At 41.8% G+C, this 26,075-nt stretch overlaps 1 protein-coding gene across 3 annotated transcripts in view; it reads right to left on the bottom strand.

Annotated features, from left to right (window-relative positions):
• ATP11A (ATPase phospholipid transporting 11A) overlaps positions 1 to 26,075 on the bottom strand; it is a 140,047-nt gene that overhangs the window by 52,257 nt on the left and 61,715 nt on the right. For all 3 annotated transcript variants that reach the window (XM_084879815.1, XM_084879813.1, XM_084879814.1), the window contains exons 2-7: positions 22,637 to 22,759; positions 12,773 to 12,862; positions 11,841 to 11,921; positions 8,292 to 8,399; positions 3,122 to 3,250; positions 185 to 288 (exon numbers count right to left, since the gene is read on the bottom strand). In XM_084879815.1, the coding sequence (XP_084735941.1) occupies positions 185 to 288; positions 3,122 to 3,250; positions 8,292 to 8,399; positions 11,841 to 11,921; positions 12,773 to 12,862; positions 22,637 to 22,759 (635 nt within the window). The remainder of the gene's footprint in view (positions 1 to 184; positions 289 to 3,121; positions 3,251 to 8,291; positions 8,400 to 11,840; positions 11,922 to 12,772; positions 12,863 to 22,636; positions 22,760 to 26,075) is intronic.

Below are 26,075 nucleotides of genomic sequence, written 5' to 3' on the forward strand. Positions count from 1 at the left end.
TAGCTATAGATTTAAATGTTGTCAGACTCTGGAAATATATAAATAACCTATTTTTAACTCAGTCTTAACTTTCAAGCAGTGACTGACATTCTCTTTCCAGATCCCCAGGCCCCTGGACTATTTGGGATGGAGAGCAAGAACATTCAGGGGAGAAAGAGATACTCATGGGGAGCACAGATCTTACTTGTAGAGGTCGGGCTGGGGCTGCTCGCACTCAATGGTAGCATGGAGGCCATCTATTTCTTCTTCTGTTTGAAATCCCTTTGTGTCTTGAACTGCATAATGTGTCTACAGGTTGACAAGAAATGTGAATTCACAACAAAATGAACAACACAAACCTAGCAGCCAATGCCTCCAATCCCAGGGCAGCAGTGATGTCCAATTTTTTGTGCATATAAATAAGACCGATGACAAAGCCTGGCTAGCATATGAGAAAAGTATAATATAGAGTTTGGCCCTAGCCGGCTTGGCTTAGTGGATAGAGCATCAGCCTGCGGACTAAAGGGTCCCAGGTTCGATTCCGGCCAAGGGCACATGCCTGGGTTGCTGGCTCTAATTCCCAGTAGAGAGGCAGCCAATCAATGATTTTCTCTCATCATTAACGTTCTCTCTCTCTCTCTCTCTCTCTCTCTCTCTCTCTCTCTCTCTCTCTCTCTCTCTCTCTCTTCTTCTCCCTTCCTCTCTGAAATCAATAAAGAAATATATTTTTTTAAAAAGAGTTTGAAAACATTAAAAGTTATAGATTTATATATTACTGCTATTTTTCTTATAACTATTAGGTGCCAGGAAGTTCTTCCATTCTTACCCAGTTTCTTCAACCTAAAACTATGTATAGCAGTGCTGAGAATTCTTCTTCAAAATAGGACACCTCGACTTATCTGTCATAGTGGTGACTATCAATTAAGAAAAAAATTTAAGAGCTAAAATATTCTTTTGTTTATATAACATCCTATTGATTATAGCAGGAGTGGGGAACCTTTTTTCTGCCAAGGGCCATTTGAATATTTATAACAACATCCACTTAATATAAATTTATGTTGCTATGGAAAAGCTCCTAGATTTACTGCATTTCGAATCCTGCCTGGGATTGTCTAGGCAGGGCAAGACCAAATTATTTCATGGGCCTCAAGTGGTCCACAGGAGACGCTCCCCACCCCTGGTTTACAGAGAGCTGTCATCAGCATCAGGAACTGCCCTCGTCTGACACAGGAGAATGTATAGCTGCTCCTCGAGCCTGCTTGTTCATCAGAATATCAGTGGGGGGCTTGTAAGGCACTGACTCCGGGACCCCACCGGGGTCATGTTAGAAATGCAATTCTCAGGCCCCATCCCAGCGTTTCTGATGCCATGGGTCGGGAGTGGGGCCCGAGGCCTGCCTTTCTAACATGATCCTCCGTGATGCCTAAGCTGCTGGGCTGGGACCCCGTTTGGAGACCATGGGCCAGATGGTGTTAGTAAGCATGGACAGACAGGTAGGCTCGCCTGGCAGGAGAGAGGAAAGCGACTCTCGTGCATGAGGGCCTGGTGAAGGAGACACACCACTACGTCTCCTCTTATCTGTCTCTCTAACGAGCAAGTGTTAGACACATAAAATGTTCAATAAACCAAAACAAACAGGAGATATGATCACGGCAACCGCAGCAGCATTTGTAACATTTCAGGGAATTTATTGTGTATTCTACACTTTGGGAAATTTTCTAGTTATGTCTCACAGGAGCCCCTAGAAGACAGGTTTGTCCCTATCTGATGGATGTGGAAGCTCCAGATGTGACCAGTGCAGGAGTCCCACTCCCCACTGTGCTTTTAAGCAAAGGGCTCAGATCTATCCAGCCCCCAAGCCAAAACCAAAGCACAGAAATGACGCCGGAGGGCACTCATCCGAGATGTTGAGCACACCATGCCAAAGGTCAAAGTGAAATGTGGACTCTTATATCTGCGGTTCTAGACTGCTATGAAATTTTACCTGAGAAGAGCGATACCCTTGGAGGCCTGAGCATCTGCTCACAGCAATGCTGAGGCCTCTGTGAGCAGCCCACGGCCCACAGTGAGGGCGTGGATGGCTCATTTGTTTTGTTTATTTATTACTCAGTGTATTCATCTAGCACTTTGTTATTAGAGAGGAGGACACAAGGAGAGTTAGAGATGTTTCCTGTCAGAAAGGACCGGTACATAAACTCCTCGCACTCCAGAGCCCAGTGGCAGGCTACAATAAACACCCGAGACCCAACCCAGGGATTTCCATTCCCAGAATCACTGTTGCTCACAACGGCTTGTGCCAGAATGTCAACTCCGTTGGGATGTGCTACATAGAAGATGTGAAAATAAATGCTAAAAAAAATCCCACAGGACTTTGTACAATGATACTATGAATTATCATAAAAGACTAGCATATCCTTTAGGGTTTTGCAAAAAAAAAAAAAAAATTCTCTTTCTCATCCTAGAAATTGCCTATATTCATATGTATTGTTTAAGCATCGTGTTAGAGTTGCAATTTTGTGACCTAATGCCTTGATTCCATTGAGATATACTCAATCTTATAAACTCCTCAAAATCTTTCAGATTTTTTAAATAATGAAAACCTTAAAATTAATAGTGATATGTCCTATTCTCTGGTGATTGTTAATTAAAATTTGTACCATCAGCTACCAGTACAGAATTCCACACTGAATGTAAGAAATTAATTATAACTTCAGATATTATTAAAATATTTTAACAAAAAGACATCCATTGAAGCAACAGTGAGTGCGGCAAAACTCTAGACTTGCATGTGACTTTTCACCTAATTCCAGGGTCGTAAAGACACTAATTCTGACTGGTGAAATGAAAACTTTCAAAATTTCAGCAATCGATTCATTGGTACCTCTGCTAAAGGACACAGCTACATAAATAACGAAGTTATTTCTATTAACTCAATGGTTGGTTGTTACGAATATCGAAGGTGGAAAGAGAAAAAAGTAGAAAATAGAAAGAAACAAAAATCAAAAAACCATTTGGCCAGCACATGTCCCTGGGTCTCCACTGAAAGTTGGATTTCCAAACATGATGTGGTTTCAAGCCCCACACGCACAGCCGGGGAAGAAGGGGGAGGCCTGCACAGGGTCTCCAACAAAAGGCTCCTTACTTTGTGACTCGACTCTCCATCTAAGCTGGTGGTTGTCACGTGGCAGGTCCCATCTGCACGGCTGCTGGAGAGGAAGATCAAGTCACAGGGGAAGGACTCATCCTCCTTGACCAAGACGATGTCCCCAACCTGAGGGCAGACAGACAGACAGATAGTGCCATCAAATGAACCCTGCCTCTGTGCAGCAAGATTGTCTCTTTGCTTAATGGGCCAGTCGATACTCACCGATACCATTATGGTGTTTGTTTACCAGAGGATATATGGATGCTAATGTGACTCTAGAGAAAGATCATTTCCCAGGCATTTTGCCCAAACTGAGGACAGACCAGGTGAGGTTTCACTGTACCAATTTTAGATCTGCGAAGCATCAAAGTGCATTACAACTGAATATTTTGCAATGGAAACACAAACATCCATAACAGGATTATCCTTGATTTGGCCTAAAAGGATGAGTTCTAGTGTTTCCTTAATGTGTCCAAGTGGGAATTATCCTTGGAGGAAGGCGCTGACTTAAAACGAAGTGTCCCATAAACCAAGTAGGAGGGTTCTAAACGTTGGCTGAACAACAGAACCAAGACACTGTCCAGATCACTCAAGGGGGACTAAGAAGTGGCAATCACCTTATAAAACTAGAGCAAAAAAGAGCCACAGAATGTCTGTCATACGGATTTTTAAATTAGATGAAACATCCCACTTTTAATGTATTACCAATCAAGACATCTAAATGACCTCCCAGAAAGGCCCCTTTCCTTCAGACTTTGTGTCTGGAAAGTTAATGACCATTAAAATCAGGGCGATTAGTCAGAGGATTCAAATCCTTCCAAACGCTTGGATGCTGCTGCCACGGTGGGTGTTTCCAGAATCAGGACATCAGTGTGCCTCTGCCTACACTGTAAGTACAGTTCCCTCTCACACTCCAGTACTCCGCCAACTGAGTGTCTGGGAACTTCACATTGGGGGGTTATTCCTCAAATAGACCTTTGTGTTTAGTGAAATTCCTATAGAAAATCCCAGCAAAGATTTTTGTAGACACAGATGGGCTTATGCTAAAAGTGACGTGGAAAGGTATAGGCCTAGAAGACCTACAACAATCAATCCTGATCAAGAAGAATGAAGGGGGAAGAAGGGGAGTCACTCGGCCGATGTGAAGGCTTTCTATGCAGCTGGAGTAGCGGGATGTGCCTGTCCTGGCAGAGGACTGGCACAAAGAGCAATGAAACGGGACGGAGGACAGTGAAACTGAACCACACAAATAGCTTCCGACTAACTTCAACAAAAGTACAAAAACAATTCAATGGAGAAGGAACAGCCTTTCTGTCAAATGATAGAACATTTGGGCAATCATAAACAAACAAACAAAAAAAGGAAACTTTGCCCTAAACCTCATATTTTATGTGAAAATTAATTCCAAATGGAGCATGAACTTAAATGTAAAACATAAAACTGTTAGAAAAAAGTGCAGAACATCTGTGGGCTCCAAGTTAGGAAAAGAGCTCTTAATAGTTTTTAAATAATATATTTTTATTGATTTTTAGAAAGAGAGGAAGGGAGAGAGAGACAAGAGAGATAGAAACATCAGTGAGAGACAAACATCATCTATCAGCTGCCTCCTGCACGCCCCCTACTAGGGATGGAGCAGGCAACCCAGGCATGTGCCCTGACTGGGAATCGAAACAGCAACCTCTTGGTTCTTGAGTTGATGCTCAACCACTGAGCAACACCAACCAGCCAAGAGCTCTTAATCTTGACCCTAAAAGCCTGATCCATAAAAGGAAAAGGAAAAAAAAAAAAAATCAATAAATTGGACTTCCTCAAAATTTTAAAATTTTGTTTTATGACTGCACCATTAAGGGATTTCTCACAATGGACTAATATTTAAAATATACGAACTTTCAAAATTCATCAGTAAAAATACTCAAATAATCCAACTAGAAAATAAGTAAAAGACATAAAGAGTTGTTATTTTTTTCCCACAGAAGAGGATACACAGATGGCAAATAAGCACATGGAAAGACACTCAACATGGTTAAAAGCCATTAGGGAAATGCAAATTTAAACCTTACTGAGATATCAGAATGACTAAACTAAAAAATAGTGCCAATACCAAATGCTGGTAAGAATGTGGAGAAACTGGATCTCTCACACACTGCTAACAGGAATGGAAAACTGTCCAGTACTCTGGAAAATTTTTGGCAATTCCTCTTAAAACTAAATATGGATTTGTTCTGTGACCCAACAATTCAACTCTTGAGCTGTTATGCCAGAGAAATGGAAACTTTATTCATACCAAAACCTGCATACAAGTATTCATACAGTTTTATTCCGAATAGCCCCAAACTGGAAAAGATGTACATGTCCTTCAACGTTGAATGTAGGCAAACTCTGGTCTACCCCACACCATGGTCTCATCAATAAAAGGAAGGAGCTACCGATACAAATCACGAGGCTGAGATCAAGGGAATTAGGCTGAGTGAAAAAGGCCAGTCCCAAAAGGTTTCTGACTATGCGATTCCATTTATGTAATGACATTCTTGAAATTATAGAGATGGACAAATTAAAGGCTCCTTTTCTAACAGCCTGGCGCAGCCTCTGAGGACCTGAGCCATTATGGCCTAAGAAAGATGATGCCTAGAGTCACAAAGGACACCCTATTGTTCTTCCTGGTCTCACAGTCGATTGAGAATCCTCTGGCTTGCACAGGCCAGACACAGAGCAGACATTTCTCATAGGAGATCAATATACTAAAAATTCAATTTTCTGCTGGTGGACACTGCTTAGGTTTGTTTTTTTTGTTTTTGTTTTTTGTTTTTTTTTATAAATATATTTTATTGATTTTGTACAGAGAGGAAAGGAGAGAGATAGAGAGCTAGAAACATTGATGAGAGAGAGTCATCAATCAGCTGCCTCTTGCATACCCCCTACTGGGGATATGCCCGCAACCAAGGTACATGCCCTTGACCGGAATCGAACCCGGGACCTTTCGGTATCCAAGCCGACGCTCAATCCATTAAGCCAAACCGATGTCGGCTGCTTAGGTATGTTTAAAGAAAGAGATGTTTACTAAAAGTTAGAAACTGCCAGTTATAAAAGTTGTCACAGGGATCTAAAGTAAACCATAGGGAATATCTATATATAAAAAGGACTAATATGCTAAGTGTCCCTGTGGACCCCATGTCAATGACATGTGAACAGGCCTCCCACTGTGTTCTTGTATTCTGGACTCGGCCCTTTTCCAAACACCATGACCCCCAGGCTGACTGGCTATCCCTCTTCAGGGCTGTGCCTGGAAGTGGAGGCCCACTTTCCTGTCACACCGCATGAGAGCTGGCAATGATCCTTTTCTGCAACTTCCTGAGAACCCACCATGACTTCTGGCCAGGAAAGCAGCCCAGAGAGCCAGTGGAGCTGCAGGCAAGGAGGAAAGGTGGGTGGAGGAGAGGCCTGGTCAGGGCGACAAGGACATGAGAAGGTCACAGGAGGAGGACAGCTGGGCTTCACCCCTAGGTTCACAGCTAAAGACGGCAGGACAAACTGTAAAAATTATACTTATTGTTTGTACACATTTGGTGCTCTAAATAGATAATATAGGTTTGAATGCAATCCACTTCATTCAAACGCACATTTAAAGATAAAAAATTACATGTTACATTAATAATTCATTGGAGAAAAAATTAAAATGAAACTTTCAGTGAGATTTCAGACTCTATCTCCATAATTTCTCACTAATGAACATCATATGAAATTTAGGATGTCTAAAACAGGTTTTCTAAAAATGTTTAAAGCTTTCCTTGTCTTGACTGGTTAGTAAGTATGATCTAGCAATTTTCAACTGGTGAGCTGCAAGAATTTTGAAAACATGCAAAACCTATTTTATTTAGTCAGGGGCATTGACCTCTCTCCCCTTAGGTTGTCAAATAAAAAATGACAACAGCCAACACAACAATAGCCATCTGGTGAGAATGAATAAAAATTACACCTATATATTTTTGTCACATCAGCAAAAATTATATTTTTGGTGGGCCACAGAATTTTAGTCATTAGCTTATATGTCCCATGAGATGAAAAAGGTTAAAAATCACTGGCATCTATAATAATAAAAGGGTAATTTGCTAATTAGACTGGACATCTTCTGGATATCATTCTGGACGTCCTTCCTGACAAAGCCAGGGCCAGAGGGCAGCCAGTCTGGGTCCCGGATGCCTGCCAGCGGCCGGAGGAAGGAAGTCTGGGTGCTGGGTGCCAGAGGGAAGCCAGTGTCGGCAGCCAGGGGAAGGAAGGCCAACTCTTGCAAAATTTTCGTGCATTAGGACTCTAGTAATCTCACAAACTTCAACTAGCCCTGTTGGGACTACTGACAGTGGGAGAGGCTATTGGGGGTTGGGGATGGAGGACAAGGTGTATATGGGAAATTTCTGTACCTTCTGCTCAATTTTGCTGTGAACCAAGTAAAGTTCATGTTAATAAGAATTTGCCTTGTTCTAAAACAGATTTTCTAAAAGTGCTTAGAGTTTTCCTTGTCTTGACTGGTTAGTGAATATGATCCTGTTTTAAAAGTTGTTTATTAAACTTTAAAAATAAATAAGTAAATAAATAAGTAAGTAAAAGTAGTGATAGGAGTTTGCCTGAAATATTAGGGGAAGAGGTTGGGCGTAATCCTATATAATAAAAGCCTAATATGCTAAGTGCCTGGTCATCCAGTTGGCCTTCAACCAATCAAAGTGTAATATACTAATGATATGCTAAGGCGACTCAACTGCTTGCTATGATGTGCACTGACCACCAGGGGGCAGACACTCCAACCTGTAGGTAAGCTTGCTGTTGGGGTCCAGCTGATCAGGAATGAGCAAGATTGACCAAGACCAGCTGGACATGCCCTGGAGCCCTCCCAGATTCCCCCACTGGCTGGCCAATCTCCCGCGTCTCTTCCAGGCCCTGATCATGCACTGGTGGGGTCCCTCGCCCTGGCCTGCACCCTCTCACAATCCGGGACTTCTCAAGGGATGTCAGAGAGCTGGTTTCGGCCCGATCCTGCAGGCCAGGCCAAGGGACCCCACTGGTACACACATTTGTGCACTGGACCTCTAGTACCTAATAAAAAAATCTGTTACACTGTTGTTGTTTTAAATTGTTATTGGCTTTACACCAGTTAAGGGTGTCAGTTATTACTTACTCTCAGCTTTCGGCTCTGCTTCCGAACCAGCTTGCCATGCTGGATGAAATGAACAGGGCACTGGTTCATGGCGTTATCTGCTTTATGGCGAAGCCAGTCTTCATAGCCCTGAAAAGAGAAAAAATTCCATGACAAGTGAAACATGGAGGATCCCTAAGCTCTGGGCCAATCCTTCTGGACTTTGTTGTGATGGGCCATGACATCGAGTACAGTACAGCCAGCCTCGGCCCATTGCACAAGCCAGGTGGCCTGGAGCCCTGGGGCCCTTGAGCTCCCAGCTGTGTCTATGAGAAGGACAAACGTGGCCGCAGAACCACCAGAGTCACCTTTTATTTTCCGTGACCTCACGTCCAAAGCCCACCCATTGGCAAGTCCTGGCATTCTTCCCTCAAATGTATCCTAAATCTTCCACTTCTTCATGTCCTCTGGCCACTATGCTGTCAAGGTCCCAGCCTTCCTTGGAACCTAGAAGGAGGGCCCCCCCAAATTGAACAGGGAAAAGACTAGTCCTGTCACTGCTGGGAGCCCCAACTCTACACCATCTAATGGGGCTTTCCCAAACTTTCTCCCCCATCTAGACATGTGTGGAATGGCCATTCTCAAGTCCCCTGTGGTGACAGACCAGATGGCTCAAGCCAGGGCCATGGTTTGGGGCCCCTGAGGGGCCAGGGCCAGCTCCTGGCCTGAGGTCTGGGGCAGGGTCTTCTGGTTTCCCTTTTACTGCACTCGCCTGGTTTCTAGTCAAATTGTATGTATCAGAGAGGCCCCTGCCACTGACATGGTGATGCTCTACAGTGCACATGTGGGCTTATGTGTATACATGCATGTGCATGTGTTTGTGTACAGGTGCACATACACATGGCTTCTTGGTGTCTGCCTCCCTCACTGGAATGTCTCTTGTTCAACAATATCATCTCTAGGGCCTACAAAAAGACTCACTACATGGAAGACACTCAATTAATACCTGTAGAATAAGTGAATATATATAATACATAAAATTAGAAAAGAAAAATATTTTTAACCATATGCCTGGATCATGTTTCACCCAGTGTTTATGGGTCTTCTGCCTGATTTGCTATTCTCCACTCTGCCACTCAGTGCAGGAGAATGCATTTTTTAAAACAAAATCAAGACATAAATAAAAGAATAAAAAATGACTTCCCTAAATCAGTTCTTAGCATTTATATTGCACAAGTTTTATGCAGTTTGTGGACAAAAATAAGAAATACATACGTACATAAATCACTCCTCCAAAAAAAGAAACTATAAATGTCCTATTTCTATCACTCCATAAAAATTATTAATACAGCCGAAACCGATTTGGCTCAGTGGGTAGAGGTCAGCCTGCGGACTGAAAGGTCCCGGGTTCGATCCCGGTCAAGGGCATGTATGTTGGTTGCGGGCACATCCCCAGTAGGGGGTGTGCAAGAGGCAGCTGATCGATGATTCTCTCTCATCAATGTTTCTAGCTCTCTATCCCTCTCTATTCCTCTCTGTAAAAAAAATCAATAAAATATATATATTTTTAAAAACTATTAATATATAAATTATTACTACATAAATATAATTATATATAAATACCAGAGGCCCAAAGCATAAAATTCGTTCCAGAGGCTCGGCCCTCACAGACCTGGCTTCATCCAGAAGGTCGTCTGGCTGTCCGGTCTAATTAGCATATTACGCTTTTATTATTATAGATAATTCTAGCCTATGGGGGTATAGTTTTTCAAAATTAGAATCACACTGCACTTACTACTCTACTTTGTACCCTCAATATATCATGGGCATTTTCCCATGGCAATTTGAATTATAGTTATACATATAATTCTGATAAACATCTTTACAATTGTGTTGCTATGCATAACCGTTATATATTCTTAGTATAGATTCCTAAAAAGAAAACGTCTGAGTCAAAAGATAAATAAGACTTTTAGGCTTTTAAGATGAACTGAACAAAAGTCCTCAAGAAACTTGGCACTAATTATACTAGTATTTCTAACACCTGAACTTATTCTACCTTGAAGAGGATAAGTCATCATACTCATGCACATATGCATTTTATTGACCGTAACAAACATTGGAAGCTACAATACCAGCTATTACTGTCAACTCAGACACCAGCTCAAGCATTGGATTCTCATAACTAACAACTCTGATAAAATTCTTTTTTCTTAAATAGGTACAATTTCAAATTCTTTCCCATTTTAAATTCTTTCCCCAGCAGAAGAAAACAATCCTTTCCAACAAGAGTTTGAGGTTTTCTGGATTGATTAACATGCTTTCTGAGTTGGGTTTCACTGAATGTGGAAAGTGTGTTTAAGGATGATGAATTACTTCTTCTCTGTACTATTTCCCAGTACAGAAAGGGAAACCAGACACCCAAAGAGTTGTCTACATCTCCGATGTGGCTACACATCTGTACCCATATGCTGTCATGTGGTGGAAATTCTCTGGAATTAGATGGTGGTGATGCTTGCCACTGGCTAAATGGACAGTTGAAATAACTGAGATGCATTCTTTTTACTCTTAGTCACTGGCTTTATTCATCAGGACCAGAAAGAACAATTCGATCCACACTGAGTGAGTCAGGAGTTAGCATGCTCTAGTATAAAGCCACACCCCAGACCCTCTGTAAAGAGCAGATCCTTGCAGTTAAGACCATCAAGAACACAGCCAGGTTGAGCAACTCATCTAAAATCAGACACCATCCCTGGCTGATTCAGTGTGAAACTATAGTTTCTTCCGAAACTCACAGGGTACCAAATTAACATCTAAGTTATAAAATCTCTCTCCTACTCAAGCATCAATCTGCAACAGTTATAATAAAAATACATTTTAAGCCCTGACTGGTTTTGCTCAGTGGATAGAGCATTGGCCTGTGGACTGAAAGGTCCCAGGTTCAATTCCAGTCAAGGCCATGTACCTTGGTTGCGGGTACATTCCTAGTAGGGGGTGTGCAGGAGGCAGCTGATTGATGTTTCTCTCTCATCGATGATTCTAACTCTCTATCCTTTTCCCTTCCTCTCTGTAGAAAATCAATAATACATACATATATATACATATATATATGTATATATATATACATATATATATACATATATATATATATATATATATATATATATATATATATATATATATATTTTTTTTTTTTTTTAAGTTTATCACTTTAGCCGAAATCGGTTTGGCTCAGTGGATAAGAGCATCTGCCTGGGGACTGAAAGGTCCCAGGTTCAATTCCGATCAAGGGCATATACCTTGGTTGTTGGCACATCCCCAGTGGGAGGGTGTGCAAGAGGCAGCTGATCAATGATTCTCTCTCATCAATGTTTCTAACTCTCTATCCCTCTCTCTTCCTCTCTGTAAAAAAATCAATATAATATATATATTTTAAAAATAAATAAAATAAAAAGCTTATCACTTTAAAAAAAACACATTTTTAAAATGTAGTTAAACTTTTCTAGCTAAATTAAACCATATTACTTTGGGTAAGAGGCGACATCATACAACAAAAATAACTACCTTTTCCCTCTGCCTGTGAAGTCTTACCTGCTTGATAGCTGTGACAGTGATGACAAAGAACAGTGGCAATCCACTCGTTATTGGACTTGTGGGTGTATCAATAATCAACTGCAATTAAAAGAGAATTGTAGAGCCCTTGTCAGAAACACGCATCAGTGTGACTAAACAGACTGGCTGGCCCTATCACACGGCCACCCGACATTTGCTTTTACTTAAATTGCTTTACTGTTACCTGATTCCTCCCACCACGAGAGCTAAATTAGATAAGAAGCAAATCATCCTATTTTACTATAAAACTGAAGACAGTTCTTTTTAACTAAGGGAAATGCTCAAGAAAACCATGTGAGCGGTGGCAAAGACACAGTCTGATACCAGTGTACATGTTATGTTAATTTACTACTCTGCTTCTGGAGCCACACTTTAACTACGTTATTTGGATAACTTAATGTGGGGGAAAGTTTAAAAGTCCTTTAATTGTATTTTGTATAATGGAGACAAACTGGATTGTTGTTCTTAAAACACATCTGATGAATTCGTTTCCTAATTCATAGCTCATTGTGGTTTTCACACTTCTTTCTCTCCACCTCCCTGCCCGCCCAATCCACTTCTCTCTTTAATGTTTTCTTCAGACAATCTATGTATACTTAGAAGAGGGTAAGTGTCATAATGCTTAACTGGGCTGGTGAATTTCTCCTAAAGATTAGGAAGCACCTGATCTCCCCTCCAGTGCTGGACAGTGGCCAGAGCCAATGCAAATACAGAATGCCCATGTATGTTTTAGCACCTAGGTCCCTGAACCAATACACTTGACCGTGAAGAAAATAAAGGAAGAGACTGTAGATAAGTGGCACCAACTTCGTGCTCCTTCTTAATAGCAAACCACACTTAAACACCTGGGAATAAAAGATCACTCATTTACAATAGATTTGAGGTGGTAGAGAAATGGTCACTGGCCATACCTGGACCAGAAATATGATAAGAAAATAAAAGTTGGCGATTCTTCTGAATTGTTCAAACAAGTTCTTGGGTATGAAGTTCCAAAATGTGTACTGTACAAAAGAAAAACAAAAAGTTGTCATTTTAGTCACCTTTTACTTTTTTGTGTTATTTACTTTACTACATGGTAAGTAGCACTGGATCTCACTGTACAAAATGGTTAGTTTTATCTTTTTATTTTTATATATTTTAAAAAATATATTTTATTGATTTTTTTATAGAGAGGAAGGAAGCCAGAAACACCGATGAGAGAGAAACATCGACCAGCTGCCTCCTGCACACCCCCCACCGGGGATGTGCCCGCAACCAATGTACATGCCCTTGACCAGAATGGGACCCCTCAGTCTGCAGACTGACACTCCATCCACTGAGCCAAACCAATTTCGGCTATCTTTTTATTTTTATAATATCTTTCTATTGCTTCAGAGAAGGAGGGAGAGGGAGAGAGAGAGAGATAGAAACATCAATGATGGGAGAGAGAGAGAGAGAGAGAGAGAGAGTGAGTCATTGATCGGCTGTCTACTGCATACCCCCAACTGGGGATAGAGCCCACAACCCAGGCATGTGCCCTTGACCAGGAATTGAACTGTGACCTCCTGGTTCACAGGTCAACGCTCAACCACTGAGCCACACCAGCCTGGCCAAATGGTTATATACAAAACCCATAATTCAAAATTTAGTGCGATTGCAGACATTTTTTTTCAATTTGCTGACCACAAAAACAAACTGCTGGCAGAGAATGTGTTCTCTAAAGGCAGGATGAATGAGTTCCCTTCTTCATTATTCAGGGTAATGCAAAGTACCTTAACAATAGTTTTATTATTAAAATGTCTTTTGTAAAATATAAACCTATGATTGTTAGCATACATGTTTAGCATTTTTCCTTGATGGTATTTTCTTCATAAGCTTTTTCTGTGTGTGACATTGTGACTAGATGGTAAAAGAAAGCTAAAACAGAAGAAACAAACGTTAAGTGGTCCTGACCCAGTTTGGAGACGGCTCCTACCCACTGTCAGCACCACACACAACAGCCCTTCCTCTTGATTCAGAGGGAATGGAGAAGCAAGCAGGGAGAATGGTTCTGGGTGCCACTTCCTCTCCAAAACTTGCAATTTTGCTTCAGGAGGAGAGTTTCCCTAACTTTTGTGCTGAAAACAACCACGTCCCAGATGTCCTTAATCTACAGTGAGAATCGAGCATGGAAATGGTTTTTAAATTTGCATTTGTCAAGCTTTTGCCTTTAATGAGGATAGTCTAATGCAGCGTTTTTCAACCGCTGTTCCGCGGCACAAGAGATGTTGCCTGGTGTGCCGTAGGTGCAGACAAGACAAGAATTTTATAATTTTTCACTATTTTGTTTACTTAATATTTCATAATAAAGTAATTATAAAATACTTTCTTTGTGTTTATTTGATTCCTATTCAAGAGAATTACTTTATATATAGTCAATATAGGCACAGAGTTAAATTTTTTAACATTTTCTAATGGTGGTGTGCCTCGTGATTTTTTTCATGAAACAAGTGTGCCTTTGCCCAAAAAAGGTTGAAAAACACTGGTCTAATGAGTGAGAAAGGGCTCTGCCCAATCAGCATGGTGACCCTTGCCCTCTGTCTGCATAATGAACAAAACCTACATGAGCTACAGCTGGGCACTGCAGACCCAGACATCAGGGACCAAGCCCTCCTACCAAATCCTCCTTTGGTGTTAGAATCTCAAACACAAGTTCCTGAAAACTGAATGGCCCTAAACTATCCAACATATTCTGAATTGGGTTTTTACATCTATTTCACCTATTTCTATATCTACAGTTTAAAGGCTTCGTTGCCTTCAGTTTCTGACTGCTTAGAGAATATACAATGAATTTCCATTTTCTATTTTAATTTATAATCACAAGTTCATAATGAAGTTCATTAATGAATAAGAAAACATAGGAGTGGTTCCCCCATCCCAATGGGCATATTTTCAGTTCCCTTCTCAGAATGGCCCCAATAAATTACTTCAAGAGGGTTTCTAGAGGTTTAGAAAAGAAATTAATTTTCTAGGTCCCAAACCCTCCCTTCCCTATCTTTCATGTATCGTTTCATACCAGTCTTTTATGGGATATGAATGGGAATATCTTCTCTTAGTAACTTGTCTTTTAATTCTCTTAACAGGAGAAAACTTTAATTTTAATTAAGTCCATCTTATCAATTTTACCTTTCAAGGTTAATGTTATTGGTGTTGTATCAAAAAACTTATTGCTGCAGAAACCGGTTTGGCTCAGTGGATAGAGCACCGGATTGCAGACTGAAATTCCAGTCAAGGGCACGTACCTTGGTTGCAGGCATATCCCCAGTTGGGGGTGTGCAAGAGGCAGCTGGTCAATGTTTCTCTCTCATTGACGTTTCTAACTCTCTATCCCTCTCAATTCCTCTCTGTGTAAAATCAATAAAATATATTTAAAAAACAAACCATCAAAAACAAACTTATTGCCAAACTCAAGGCCACCTAGATTTTCTTCTATGCTATCACCTAGGACATTTATAGTTGTGTGTTTTAGGGTTATCGTCAATCTACTTATCGAGTAAATTTTGTGAAAATGTAGAATCAATATCTAGATGTTCTTTTTCTTTTTTTGTACGTGGAAGTCCATTTGTTCCAGCACCATTTGTGTAAAAGACTTTTCTTTCTCCATTGCATTGGCCTTGCTCCTTTGTCCAAAAATCAACTGACTATATTTATGTGGTTCGATGCCTGGGTTCTCTATTCTCTTTCACTGATCTATTTGTCTATTCTTTCACCAATACCACCTGTCTTTATTATTGTATGAAGTTGGGTAGTATCAGTCTTCCAACTATGTTCTTCTCCTTCAATAGTGTTGCTATTTTCAGTCTTTCATTATAAACTTAAAATCAATTTGCTATTATTTACAAAATAACTTGATGGAATTTTGGTAAGAATTGTGTTGAATCTATAGATTAAGTTAGGAAAAACTCATTATCTTAAAAACATTGAGTCTTCCTATTCATGAACATGGAATATTTTTCCATTTATTTAAATCTTCTTTGATTTCTTTCATCAACATTTTATAATTTTTCTCATATAGATCTTATATATAATTTGTAGGATTTATACTTAAGAATGTATTATTTTCCGCCGAAACCGGTTTGGCTCAATGGATAGAGCGTCGGCTTGGGGACTGAAGGGACCCGGGTTCGATTCCGGTCAAGGGCATGTACCTTGGTTGTGGGCATATCCCCAGTAGGGGGTGTGCAAGAGGCAGCTGATCGATGACTCTCTCTCATCGATATTTCTAACTCTCTATCTCCCTTCCTCTCTGAACAAAATCAATAAAATATATTTAAAAAAAAAAAAAGAATGTATTATTTTCCTTTTGGTGCTAATGTAAATGATGTTGTGTTTTTAATTTTAACTTCTGGTCTGCCAGGTAACCTGCACAAATTTGGAATTTAAAATCAGTTAAAAGGCTCAGGCAGTGTCACTCAGTGGTTGAGGGTTGACCTATGAACCAGGAGGTCCTGGCTTGATTGCCAGTTGGGGCACATGTCTAGGTTTCAGGTCCCTTCCCCAATGGAGGGTGTGCAGGAGGCAACCAATCAATGACTCTCTCTCTCATCATTGATGTTTCTATCTCTCTCTCCCTCTCTATTCCTCTCTGAAACCAATAAAAAAATACATATTTTAAAAAATGATAATAAAATAAAATCAGTTAAATGGTTTCTTTATTCTAATCAGGCATAGAAGGCCCATGCTATAGCTTTTATATTAAGTTTTGTAATTCCTGCATTTCATAGAATAAATTACTATAAGTTATTACTTTGATTATATGTTAATATGGTCAAAAGAAGATTATTATTTCCTGATGAAGTTTAAGAAAATTGAAAACCAGCCGGGACTGGTTTGGCTCAGTGGATAGAGCGTCAGCCTGGGGACTGAAAGGTCCCGGGTTCGATTCCGGTCAAGGGCATGTACCTTGGTTGCGGGCACATCCCCAGTAGGGGGTGTGCAAGAGGCAGCTGATCGATGATTCTCTCTCATGGATGTTTCTAACTCTCTATCCCTCTCTCTTCCTCTCTGTGAAAAATCAATAAAATATATTTTAAAAAAAAGAAAATTGAAAACCAACCGAGATAATTTAAACATTCATGACTGCACTAACAGTAACTTATGGATAAAATAAAATAAGCATACAATTACATTTATAAGAGCTGGAAAAGTGATATTAGTGGGCCAACTATACAATTTTCATCTTTGTTAAATGGTAATCATCTAAATATTTGCTTAGACATACGGGCCACAATAGAATGTAATGCTTTGTGTATTACAAAGAATAACAAAACACTAACCTATATTCAGCTACCAAGTTCTCCCTCCTGTTGTATACAGTCTGTACAAGTCCTCCCTCCTGTTGTATATAGTCAGTACTTAATGGCAGAAACCCCTGGATTGAGCCATAGGTATTGAATAAAAAGGGCCTTTTCTTGCTATGAGAAAACTGAGAAGTCTGAGTCTACCAGAGATCCTCACTTTACTTTAATAAGATATTTTGGGAAATGTTGAATTATACAAGACAATTACTATTCCTGGCATTTATTTCACATCACAAAAAACTACATTCAAAGAGTCTTTGCATTTGTTCTGTGTGTCATTAGCTTGGAAATGAGAATGCCTCATGAGCATTTGAGCTCAGTTTTGTCCATTCTCACTTGCGCTCTCTCTCAATTCTTTGTTGCTGAAAGTATTACATGTGTCTCCTTTTCCCCCATTGACCTCTCCCCACCTGCTCCCGCCCCCCAGCACCTGCCCTCACCACCCTACTGTCTGTGTCCATTGGTTATGCTTATGTGCTTTTATACAAGTCCTTTGGTTGATCTCTTACTGTCCAATCTCTTCTGCTCTATGCATAAGTACCTCTGGTTGCGGCTTGCTCACTGAGTATGGCTCATGACAAAGAAGAGAACAGTCTCACTTGGTCTACCTTTAGTCATGTGGTGAAAGAACACTAAGAAAAAAGCCCCAGGTGCTATTCTTCTTTGCCAGCTGCCAGAAAGTAAAATGAGAGCACCTGGAAACCGCCCCCAAGTCTCTGCTATTCTGTGCCTGAAAGTGGATCCAGCACCACGGGTGAGCACGGGGCAGTTCTAAAAACCCAAAAGAGGCCAGTCACTGGTCTTCTATGAGAGACAATCAACTCACATGGACTTAAAGTTTCTTTTTCATTTATGACTGGGAGAGGGGAATGTAGAAAATTATGCCCCAATTCTGGATTGCTCAGTTAGAAAGTGAGTGAGCATCATGATGGTCGGGTAAGCAAGGTAGTGCCCTGCAGAGGGAGTGCTGGCTCAGGGTCAGGTGCGTGGCTTAAGGACTGGCTCGTCCGCTTTGCTCTGAGGCTTGGTGCTTCAGGAATAGGCTGGCTTTAATAAGGAAGAGTTGCTTCACAGGGTTGTTTTAGATCTTACATGACATGATAAACTTGGAAGTCATTAAGAACACTGCCCATATCTAATTGACAGAGGTAATTTTCCCTTGCTAATAATCAAGAGTTATTTAGCTGTGTTGAAGGTATGGAGTGATAGTACTGCCTGAGCCTATTATTTAATTATGCAGCATCTTAAGGCAGAGCTGGAAACCACATGAATTTTGTGCCCAAAAGTACAGTTTTGTGAAATTGATAAATAAAGCAGTGCTCCATCATTCTCTCAAGTCCCTGACCTGCTGCCCGGAGAGCTCAGGCAGGCCCTGGGCGGGGACTCTGCGTATGATCAGAAAGGAAGGAAGGGGGTCATGCTAAGGAGCAATTTCTTAGTTTTCCTTCTTCTATCAGACACTTGTCTGGTGCGCCTCCCCCAAAAAGGAAATGGAAGTCAAATCAATCACTGATTACCAATGACCATGCTTCTATGCCACAGGCCAGAAGTTTAACATAATTAGATTGGCCTTTTCATCCCCTAGCATAAATATGCCCATGATAAATGAGACTTCCTGAGCAAAGGCTTCTGAGTCCTGGAGAAGTCTTAGCTAGCAATCTTTTTTTTTTTTTAAAGTAGAAATAAAGGTTTTCTTCCCAAGAAAACATAGATACACTACCACAAACGTATTTTCCAAACCTGCAGAAAGGATATATGCACCCCTATGTTCATAGCAGCACAATTTACAATAGCTAGGATTTGGAAACAGCCTAGGTGCCCATCAGCAGATGACTGGATCCAAAAACTATGGTACATCTACACAATGGAATACTATGCTGCCATAAAAAAGAAGGAATTATTTTTTATGGTGAAATAAGCCAGTCAATGAAAGAAAAATACCACATGATCCCACTCATTTGTGGATAATAAAGAACATTATAAACTGATGAACAAAAAGATAGATACAGAGACAGTAAAATATTAAACAGACTGTCAAATTACAGTGGGAAGGTTAAGAATAGGTGGGGGAGATAAGAGATCAACCAAAGGACTTGTTATCATGCATATAAGCATAACCAATGGACGCAAAAACACTGGGGGATGAGGGCATGAATGGGAATGGGGTGGGGTGTGGAGGCAATGGTAAGATATGTATACATATAATAACAATAAAAAATGGGGGGGGGGGAAATAAAAAAAAATAAAGTAGAAATAAAGGTTTTCTTCCCAAGAAAACATAGATACATTACTACAAACATATTTTCCAAACCTGCTTGTAAACTTATATTTTGCAAATCAAATTGTAGTTTTGATATATCCTACGCTGTTTTCAAATGAAAACAACCTCGTGCTCTGGATTTCTACCCCAGTGGATCTAAATCAATGCCACTGTCCACCCAGCTACCAGCTTACAGTCTCAGTCCTCGTCTTTCTGAGGTCCTCTTCTGCGCCGAAATTGATTGGCAATAGAGGTGATGTGATGTTGCACATAACTTTCCCTTTAATTGCTATACCTTCATCCACTGAGAGAAAGCCATGAATCCTGCTTTTTGAGGAACGCAGATCATTCTCTGCACACACATTAACTGGAGAGAACAGTTCCCCGTCCACTCTGAGCTGAGATGAAAGTGGATGAGTACTTTACCCAACACTCAACTCCTCTTCTGTGGGGACTTAGCCTGACCCGCCTCCTGAAAGGATGTTGACTTAATTCTATTAGTTCCTACTCTAGGGTTTCCTGGTATGAAGGAGTTTTCCCGAGCACAAAACAGTTTCAAAAAGGCCCCCAGCAACCTGCAAGTCCTTATCCAACCCAATATCCAGCACAGGGTTTCCTTTGTCAGCAACCCAGCAGGCTTTGGGGGCTCCCATGCATGTAAGGCAGCTGGGGCCAGGCAGGTACCATGCAAAGAGAGAACTGATAGGCCAGGCAAAGGAAAGGGTGGTGAGCTTCAGAGTGAGGAGGGAAGACAAAAACATCGAAAAATTATTGCTGGCTATCGGCTGCGGAAATATTTGAAAGAAAAATAGGAAAATAATAAATTGGTTCTAAAACTTGAATCAAAGGGGATAGGCTTTAGAAATCACTGCTTTCAGTTTTCTTCCCCAAAACACTGACAGGAGCTTTCAACCCCCAACCACATTCTGCCAATTGCATCCAGAAGACCCTCTGATGCCTGCAGTCATCGAGGTGCTTTGGGTTTCTGAAAGTTCCTCCACAAAGCCTTATACAGAACTTCCCACATTTCCTGGAGGACCTGGGGCTGAAAGGGTCGAGGCCAAGCCCTGTCCCCGGAGGGAGAAAGCAGCTGCACAGGGATTGTAGCAGCGGCTGAAGTGCTTTGACAAACATCCTACCCAGACCAGACACTGCGCAGCGTGGGCCGGTCACCCCATCACCTGATCCCCAGCTCCTGTCCTCACAAGTTCACACATGGCACAACATTTTAGTATTATATTTTTCAGTGCACTGTCCCATTTCTTCGTGCATCTGTGCTGCAAAGGAGTAGATTTTTAAGAAATGTTTTTAACAGAGACAAGCTCATAAATAACAGAGAATAAATTGATGGTTGCTAGATGTGAGAGAGTTGGGGGTGCTAAAGAGATTAAGGTAAAGAGATTAAGAAGTACAAATTGCCAACTGTAAAAATAGTCACAGGGCCCTAGCTGGTTTGGCTCAGTGAATAGAGCATCCGCCTGTGGACTGAAGCATCCCAGGGTTGATTCCTGTAAAGGGCACATGCCTGGGCTGCGGGCTCCATCCCCAATAGAGGGCATCCAGGAGGCAGCCGATCAATGATTCTTTCTCATCGGTGATGTTCTATCTTTCTCTCTCTCCTCCTCCCTTCCTCTCTGAAGTCAATAAATATATATTTTAAATAAATAATTAAATAAAATATAGTCACAAGGATGTAAAGTACAGCATAAGGAATATAGTCAATAATATTGTAATAACTATGCATGGTGTCAGATGAAGTACTCCTTAAATTATATAAATGTCTAATCATTATGTTGTACAACTAAAACTAAGGTATTACTGAGTGTCAATTGTAATTGAAAATTTTAAAAACCTTTTTTTAAAAAGAAATGTTTTTGAGACTTTTTTTCTTTTTTGGCCACACTACTGGGTTGGCAGGGTACATATGTGCATAAAAATCATCTTTAGTGATCGCTACTTGAGACTACGTTAAATTTATAAATGTCACTGCTGGACAGAGGCATTTTGGATGTGGAGTTCCCTTCATTTTATTTTTCCTTTCATAGATCAAATCTGGGTATCTGCATACTCCATTTATTTGGTTGAGATTTTGTTTACAAGCAATTACCCACATTGTGTTTCTGGAGACTGAAGTTGCTACTATTATATATTGCAGTTTTAAAATAAAATAATTCCATTAAAAAAAACTGCCTTGAAAAATAATGTTTTTCTGTTTGCATTCTTTGATAGCTCATAGAAGAATGAAGTCGTTGGACCACACAGATCTATACACCTGGCCACTTATATGTGAATTCAGTCAGTCTATCCTAGATCTATACAGCTAGTGAACCCAAGAATGTATATATGTCTTCATGGACACATGTGTAATTTTAATAATTCCATTAAATATGTATATGCCTTCACGGACACATGTGTGTAGGCACCAGTAATGTGTGTATGCCTTCACGGACACATGTGTGTGTGCACCAGGAATGTGTGTATGCATTCATGAACACATGTGTGTAGGCACCAGGAATGTGTGTATGCCTTCATGGACATATGTGTGTAGCCACTTCAAAGGAAATTTCTCCATAATCCTGCAAACTATCATTTACCTTTTTTGTCAAAAGCCAACTACAAAATTCTCCATCCTATTCTCAAGACCCATTCACCAGGCTGCGCTCTCCCTATGTAAAATACGCCTCTGCAGTCCCACCCTAGTCAACAAAAACAAGGCACTTTGTTCACATGATGACATTCTAATCACTTTTCTCCTTTGCATTTATTGCACCTAGTTGACAGACTCCGACATGGATTTGGTGTTTTTGTTTACAAGGTGGTTGCACACACAGCCTTTCACTGGAGACATCTAACATCGTCTCTACTCACAGATGAGGAAACTTCAGCCTGGGGTAGTCTGTTATGGGCACATGGCCAGACGGCAAATAAATGGCAGTAGTAGCAACTGAACGACCTAGACTTCCAATGTGACACTATACCCATGATATAATTAAGAGAAATAGAGAAAATGTGTTGTTACATCTTGGTAAGTCTGAACAGTGTTTTGGGGACGAGCAGAGGGATAGCCCCGTGAAATTCGCAATCACAGCCCTCCGTCGGGAGTGGAAAGCAGCTGTAAAGGCAGTTCTAGGGTAGCTAACTGCTGTCAGGAAATCCCAGTGCTCCCCAAAGGAAGTTAATAAAGACAGGGAGGTTACCTTGGCAGAGACTATTCTGTTATCTGGGTACCTCTGCGGAATGTAGGCGTCAGCACCTGGGGGGGGCTCCTTGTGTCCCACGTATATGGTCCGGTTGTCGACCCAGTTCTCTTCTCCAGCACACTGTGGGAAAGGGAGTGGCGTTAGCACAAGTACCTCAGACGGCGGGTGGGAAAATTCTTCCCTGGAGTGTTGTCAATAGGAACTTACAGCCTCCTGCAGGGTTGAGCCCCACCTGCCATTGCCAGATATTGCCACCCCCACCTCAATCTTTCTTGGGCTAAATGCTCCGATCCCTGTCCAATTCTTCGAGAAAACAGCGTGAGTGGGCGCAACTGCACTCCCAGTGAGAGCCTAGGGAGAGCCTTGAAAAGGCTGGTTTCCGGTGGAAATGACATGGGGTGGGTTCGTATATAAAAAAAAAAAAAAACAGAACACAACAGCAAAATCTTAAGGCTTCCAAAAGAGAAAAGACAATGATGGACAGAAATTTGGGGAAAGGTCCTTCATGAAAAAAAGTAAAATCTCGAAGATGGAATAGAAGAATTACTCAACCATTTCCGGAGTCTCTATCAATAAGGCTTTCCTGGAAAGAGAGGAGACTGAGGTCTGACTCATCTTTGTATTACTCAGAGTGCTGTGCGCACGGGGATTAAGTAAATATCTTCTGAATAGAAGGATCCTTTAAAAACACCCAACCAGACCTTAGCTATCATGAGCACTTAAGTGCGTAATAACAACACTATAGTGACTGACTCGAGGCTAAAATGCAGCCTCTTATAGACTTCCCAGTACAGGGTCCTGGCCCTCCCCAGACTAGCACCCCAGAACACGGTCCGTCCGAGTCCCCTTCCCGCTCAGACTAGCAGCCAAAGCATGTGCCCCCCAACCCTCCTTCAGACTGTCACCCCAGCAAGGGTCCTGGCATCACATCCCAATTCCGCTAAAGCAGTGTTTCCCAAAGTGTAGTACGTGTACCCCCAGGGGTACGGGAAGAGTTTGGTGGGGGTTCGCATTGCACCGGAGTTTGGTGGGGATATGCACTGCACCGTGCTTAGCTGGGCCTAATTCTACATTCTCATAAGTATGAGGGGTACTCAGTGTTATAAAAATTATAGAAGGGGTGCACATATGTCAAAAGTTTGGGAAACACTGCAAAGGAACTCTGAAGAGATCAGCCTCCCTGGGGTATGATGTACAGTGCTGGGAAGGAGAGGGACACCGTTCTAATCGCAGGGACACCGTTCTAATTGCAGAGCGGGTCAGTGTGATGGGCATCGGAGTCAAAGGCTCGGTTGTTGCTGAGACACTCAAGAGACTCAGCCAAGTTTCTGAGCTTGAACTTCCTCCTCCGTAAGGACAGGACAGCGCTTTCCTCAGCGCTGTTGGGAATGAACTGGGCCAACAAAACACAAGGCCAAGCTCCAAGAGGGGCACAGGTTCCTTCTGCTCTAAGTCTCTGGGTCCACCCTTTGCGGATTCAGGGAACCCTCACTTTCCAAAGCCAAAAAGAGAGGGGTAACAAGAAACCCAGCATTTCTATTGTTTAAGGTTATTATAAGTCTTGCATTTCCCTACCCCCACCCACCCCACCTTTTTTTTTTTTTTTTTTTATACTATCATCACCTTTGCCCATCTATCAACTTCTTGGGAATAAGACTTTTCATGTGTCCCCTCTCTCCCGCTCCCCCCACCTGTGGAGCACAGCATCCGTGGAGCACAGCATGCTTGCACATTCTCTTAGCAAATTCCACCCACATTTCTTTTCCTGAGGGCCCAGCTTTGTGGGACAGTTCATGTGACTAAAGAGAAATCGCCTCTGTGACTCCACCCAGAGACCTAGCAGGGACACAGGAAACGGCACAAGATCCCTGAACAGAACCGACCCAGGAGCCGCCGCCGGCCTCCCTGGGCAGGAGCTTGGCATGTGGCTCCCTCCAAGGAGCCAAATGCCCCATAGGATCGAGGGGCTGCTAAGGGCCCAGCATGTGGGAGCCCTCCCTCCTCAGGCCCTCCGTCTCCCTGCAGCCTCCCTGTTTTGGGTGAGGCCACCCATGAGGGATGTTTACTTTAAAAACTTGCCTAAAAGCTTCATAAATAAATCTCTGGCTAGAAAAGTTAAGAAAATTTAAAAAAAAAAAAAAAGTCTCTGACTTCCCATTCTTTCTCAGGGCATGGCCAAAGACGTGCTTTTTCATTCCCGTGGATTCAGGAAGTGACACTGAATATATAACAAATGAGCCAGAAAAGAAAAGGCATACAAACATAAATTTTAATACAAAAATAGAAGACCTTTCTTCTAAACTTCAAAGACAGCTGTTGGCTCTCAGCCCTAGTACTGACTCTGGAAGCCCAAGTCCTCCCGGGGGTCACGCCGCGGTGCCTGGGGTAGAGCTGGTGCTTCCCGGCACTCTGGCCGGGGACAGAGCACTCGTCTCCTGGGAGGCTAAGTCAGAATGTATTTATTAAGGCTAACGCATGTTCTCAACCCTGTCGAGTAGATCCTTATAGTTTTTAATGTAACTATTTAACATCTTAAACATAACTCAACAGTGCAGTGCCATTTCAACAAATACAGGTCAGAACACAGTTCCTGCCCATGGGATGAGATGGGAAAATGAACCCAACACCAAACATGCAGGACTGGCCTAGATCTGCACAACAGAAGTCATTTGGGAATGGACCGCATACTGGCTAAATGAAAGCTAACCCCTGTACAGCAACGCTGCCTTTACACAGTTTCCTGGGGATGGAACAACCAGTTCCTTTAAGTCCCCTGCTTCTAGGAACCAGTTTCCCCTCGTGGACTGAAAGGTCAGTGAAGCTATGCTTCCCCCCCTGACATGGCTCAGTCAGCACCACGGAGCCCAAGGCAGGACACACAGGAACTACATGCGCTGAAGAAATAAAGTGACCGGTGATCTTACACAGGGCACTGACAGGCAGGGGACATTTCTGTGTTCAGATTAAGGCCCCGGCAAGCTCTGCACGTTGTTCTCTGCACAAATGTCCAATTCTAAGGCCAAAACTAAATGTTCAAAAGCTGAAGAGAATACAACAAAGAGGGCACTCCTGGAGAATGGCTGGTTTCATCACCACCATTGTAATCACTCCCTCTGGGTCACGCGTGTGTCCTGCTGCTGCTGGGCTGTGAGACTACGGAGGAGTGACTCCACATTTCTGTGCACGGCAGTAACATGAGGGATTAGACTAGGTCAGCTCTAAGTTCTAAGATTCTGGTTCTCTGTACACTTGGCAGTGAAAACACTCAGTCCCTATGATGCAATTCTTAACCTAGCCAGTCTTGAACCAACAACCACCAGTCACACTGTTCACTGTTAAACTGTGGTACTGACAAAAAGGAAGTTATGCCACATGGTCTCTAAGAACAAAGGTGTGAGTTGTAATAAATTCTCCCAAGGACAGCAAAGCGGAGACG

This window comes from Pipistrellus hanaki (genome assembly GCF_964339955.1).
Source record: "Pipistrellus hanaki genome assembly, chromosome: 3".
In the NCBI taxonomy this organism is placed as follows: domain Eukaryota; kingdom Metazoa; phylum Chordata; class Mammalia; order Chiroptera; family Vespertilionidae; genus Pipistrellus; species Pipistrellus hanaki.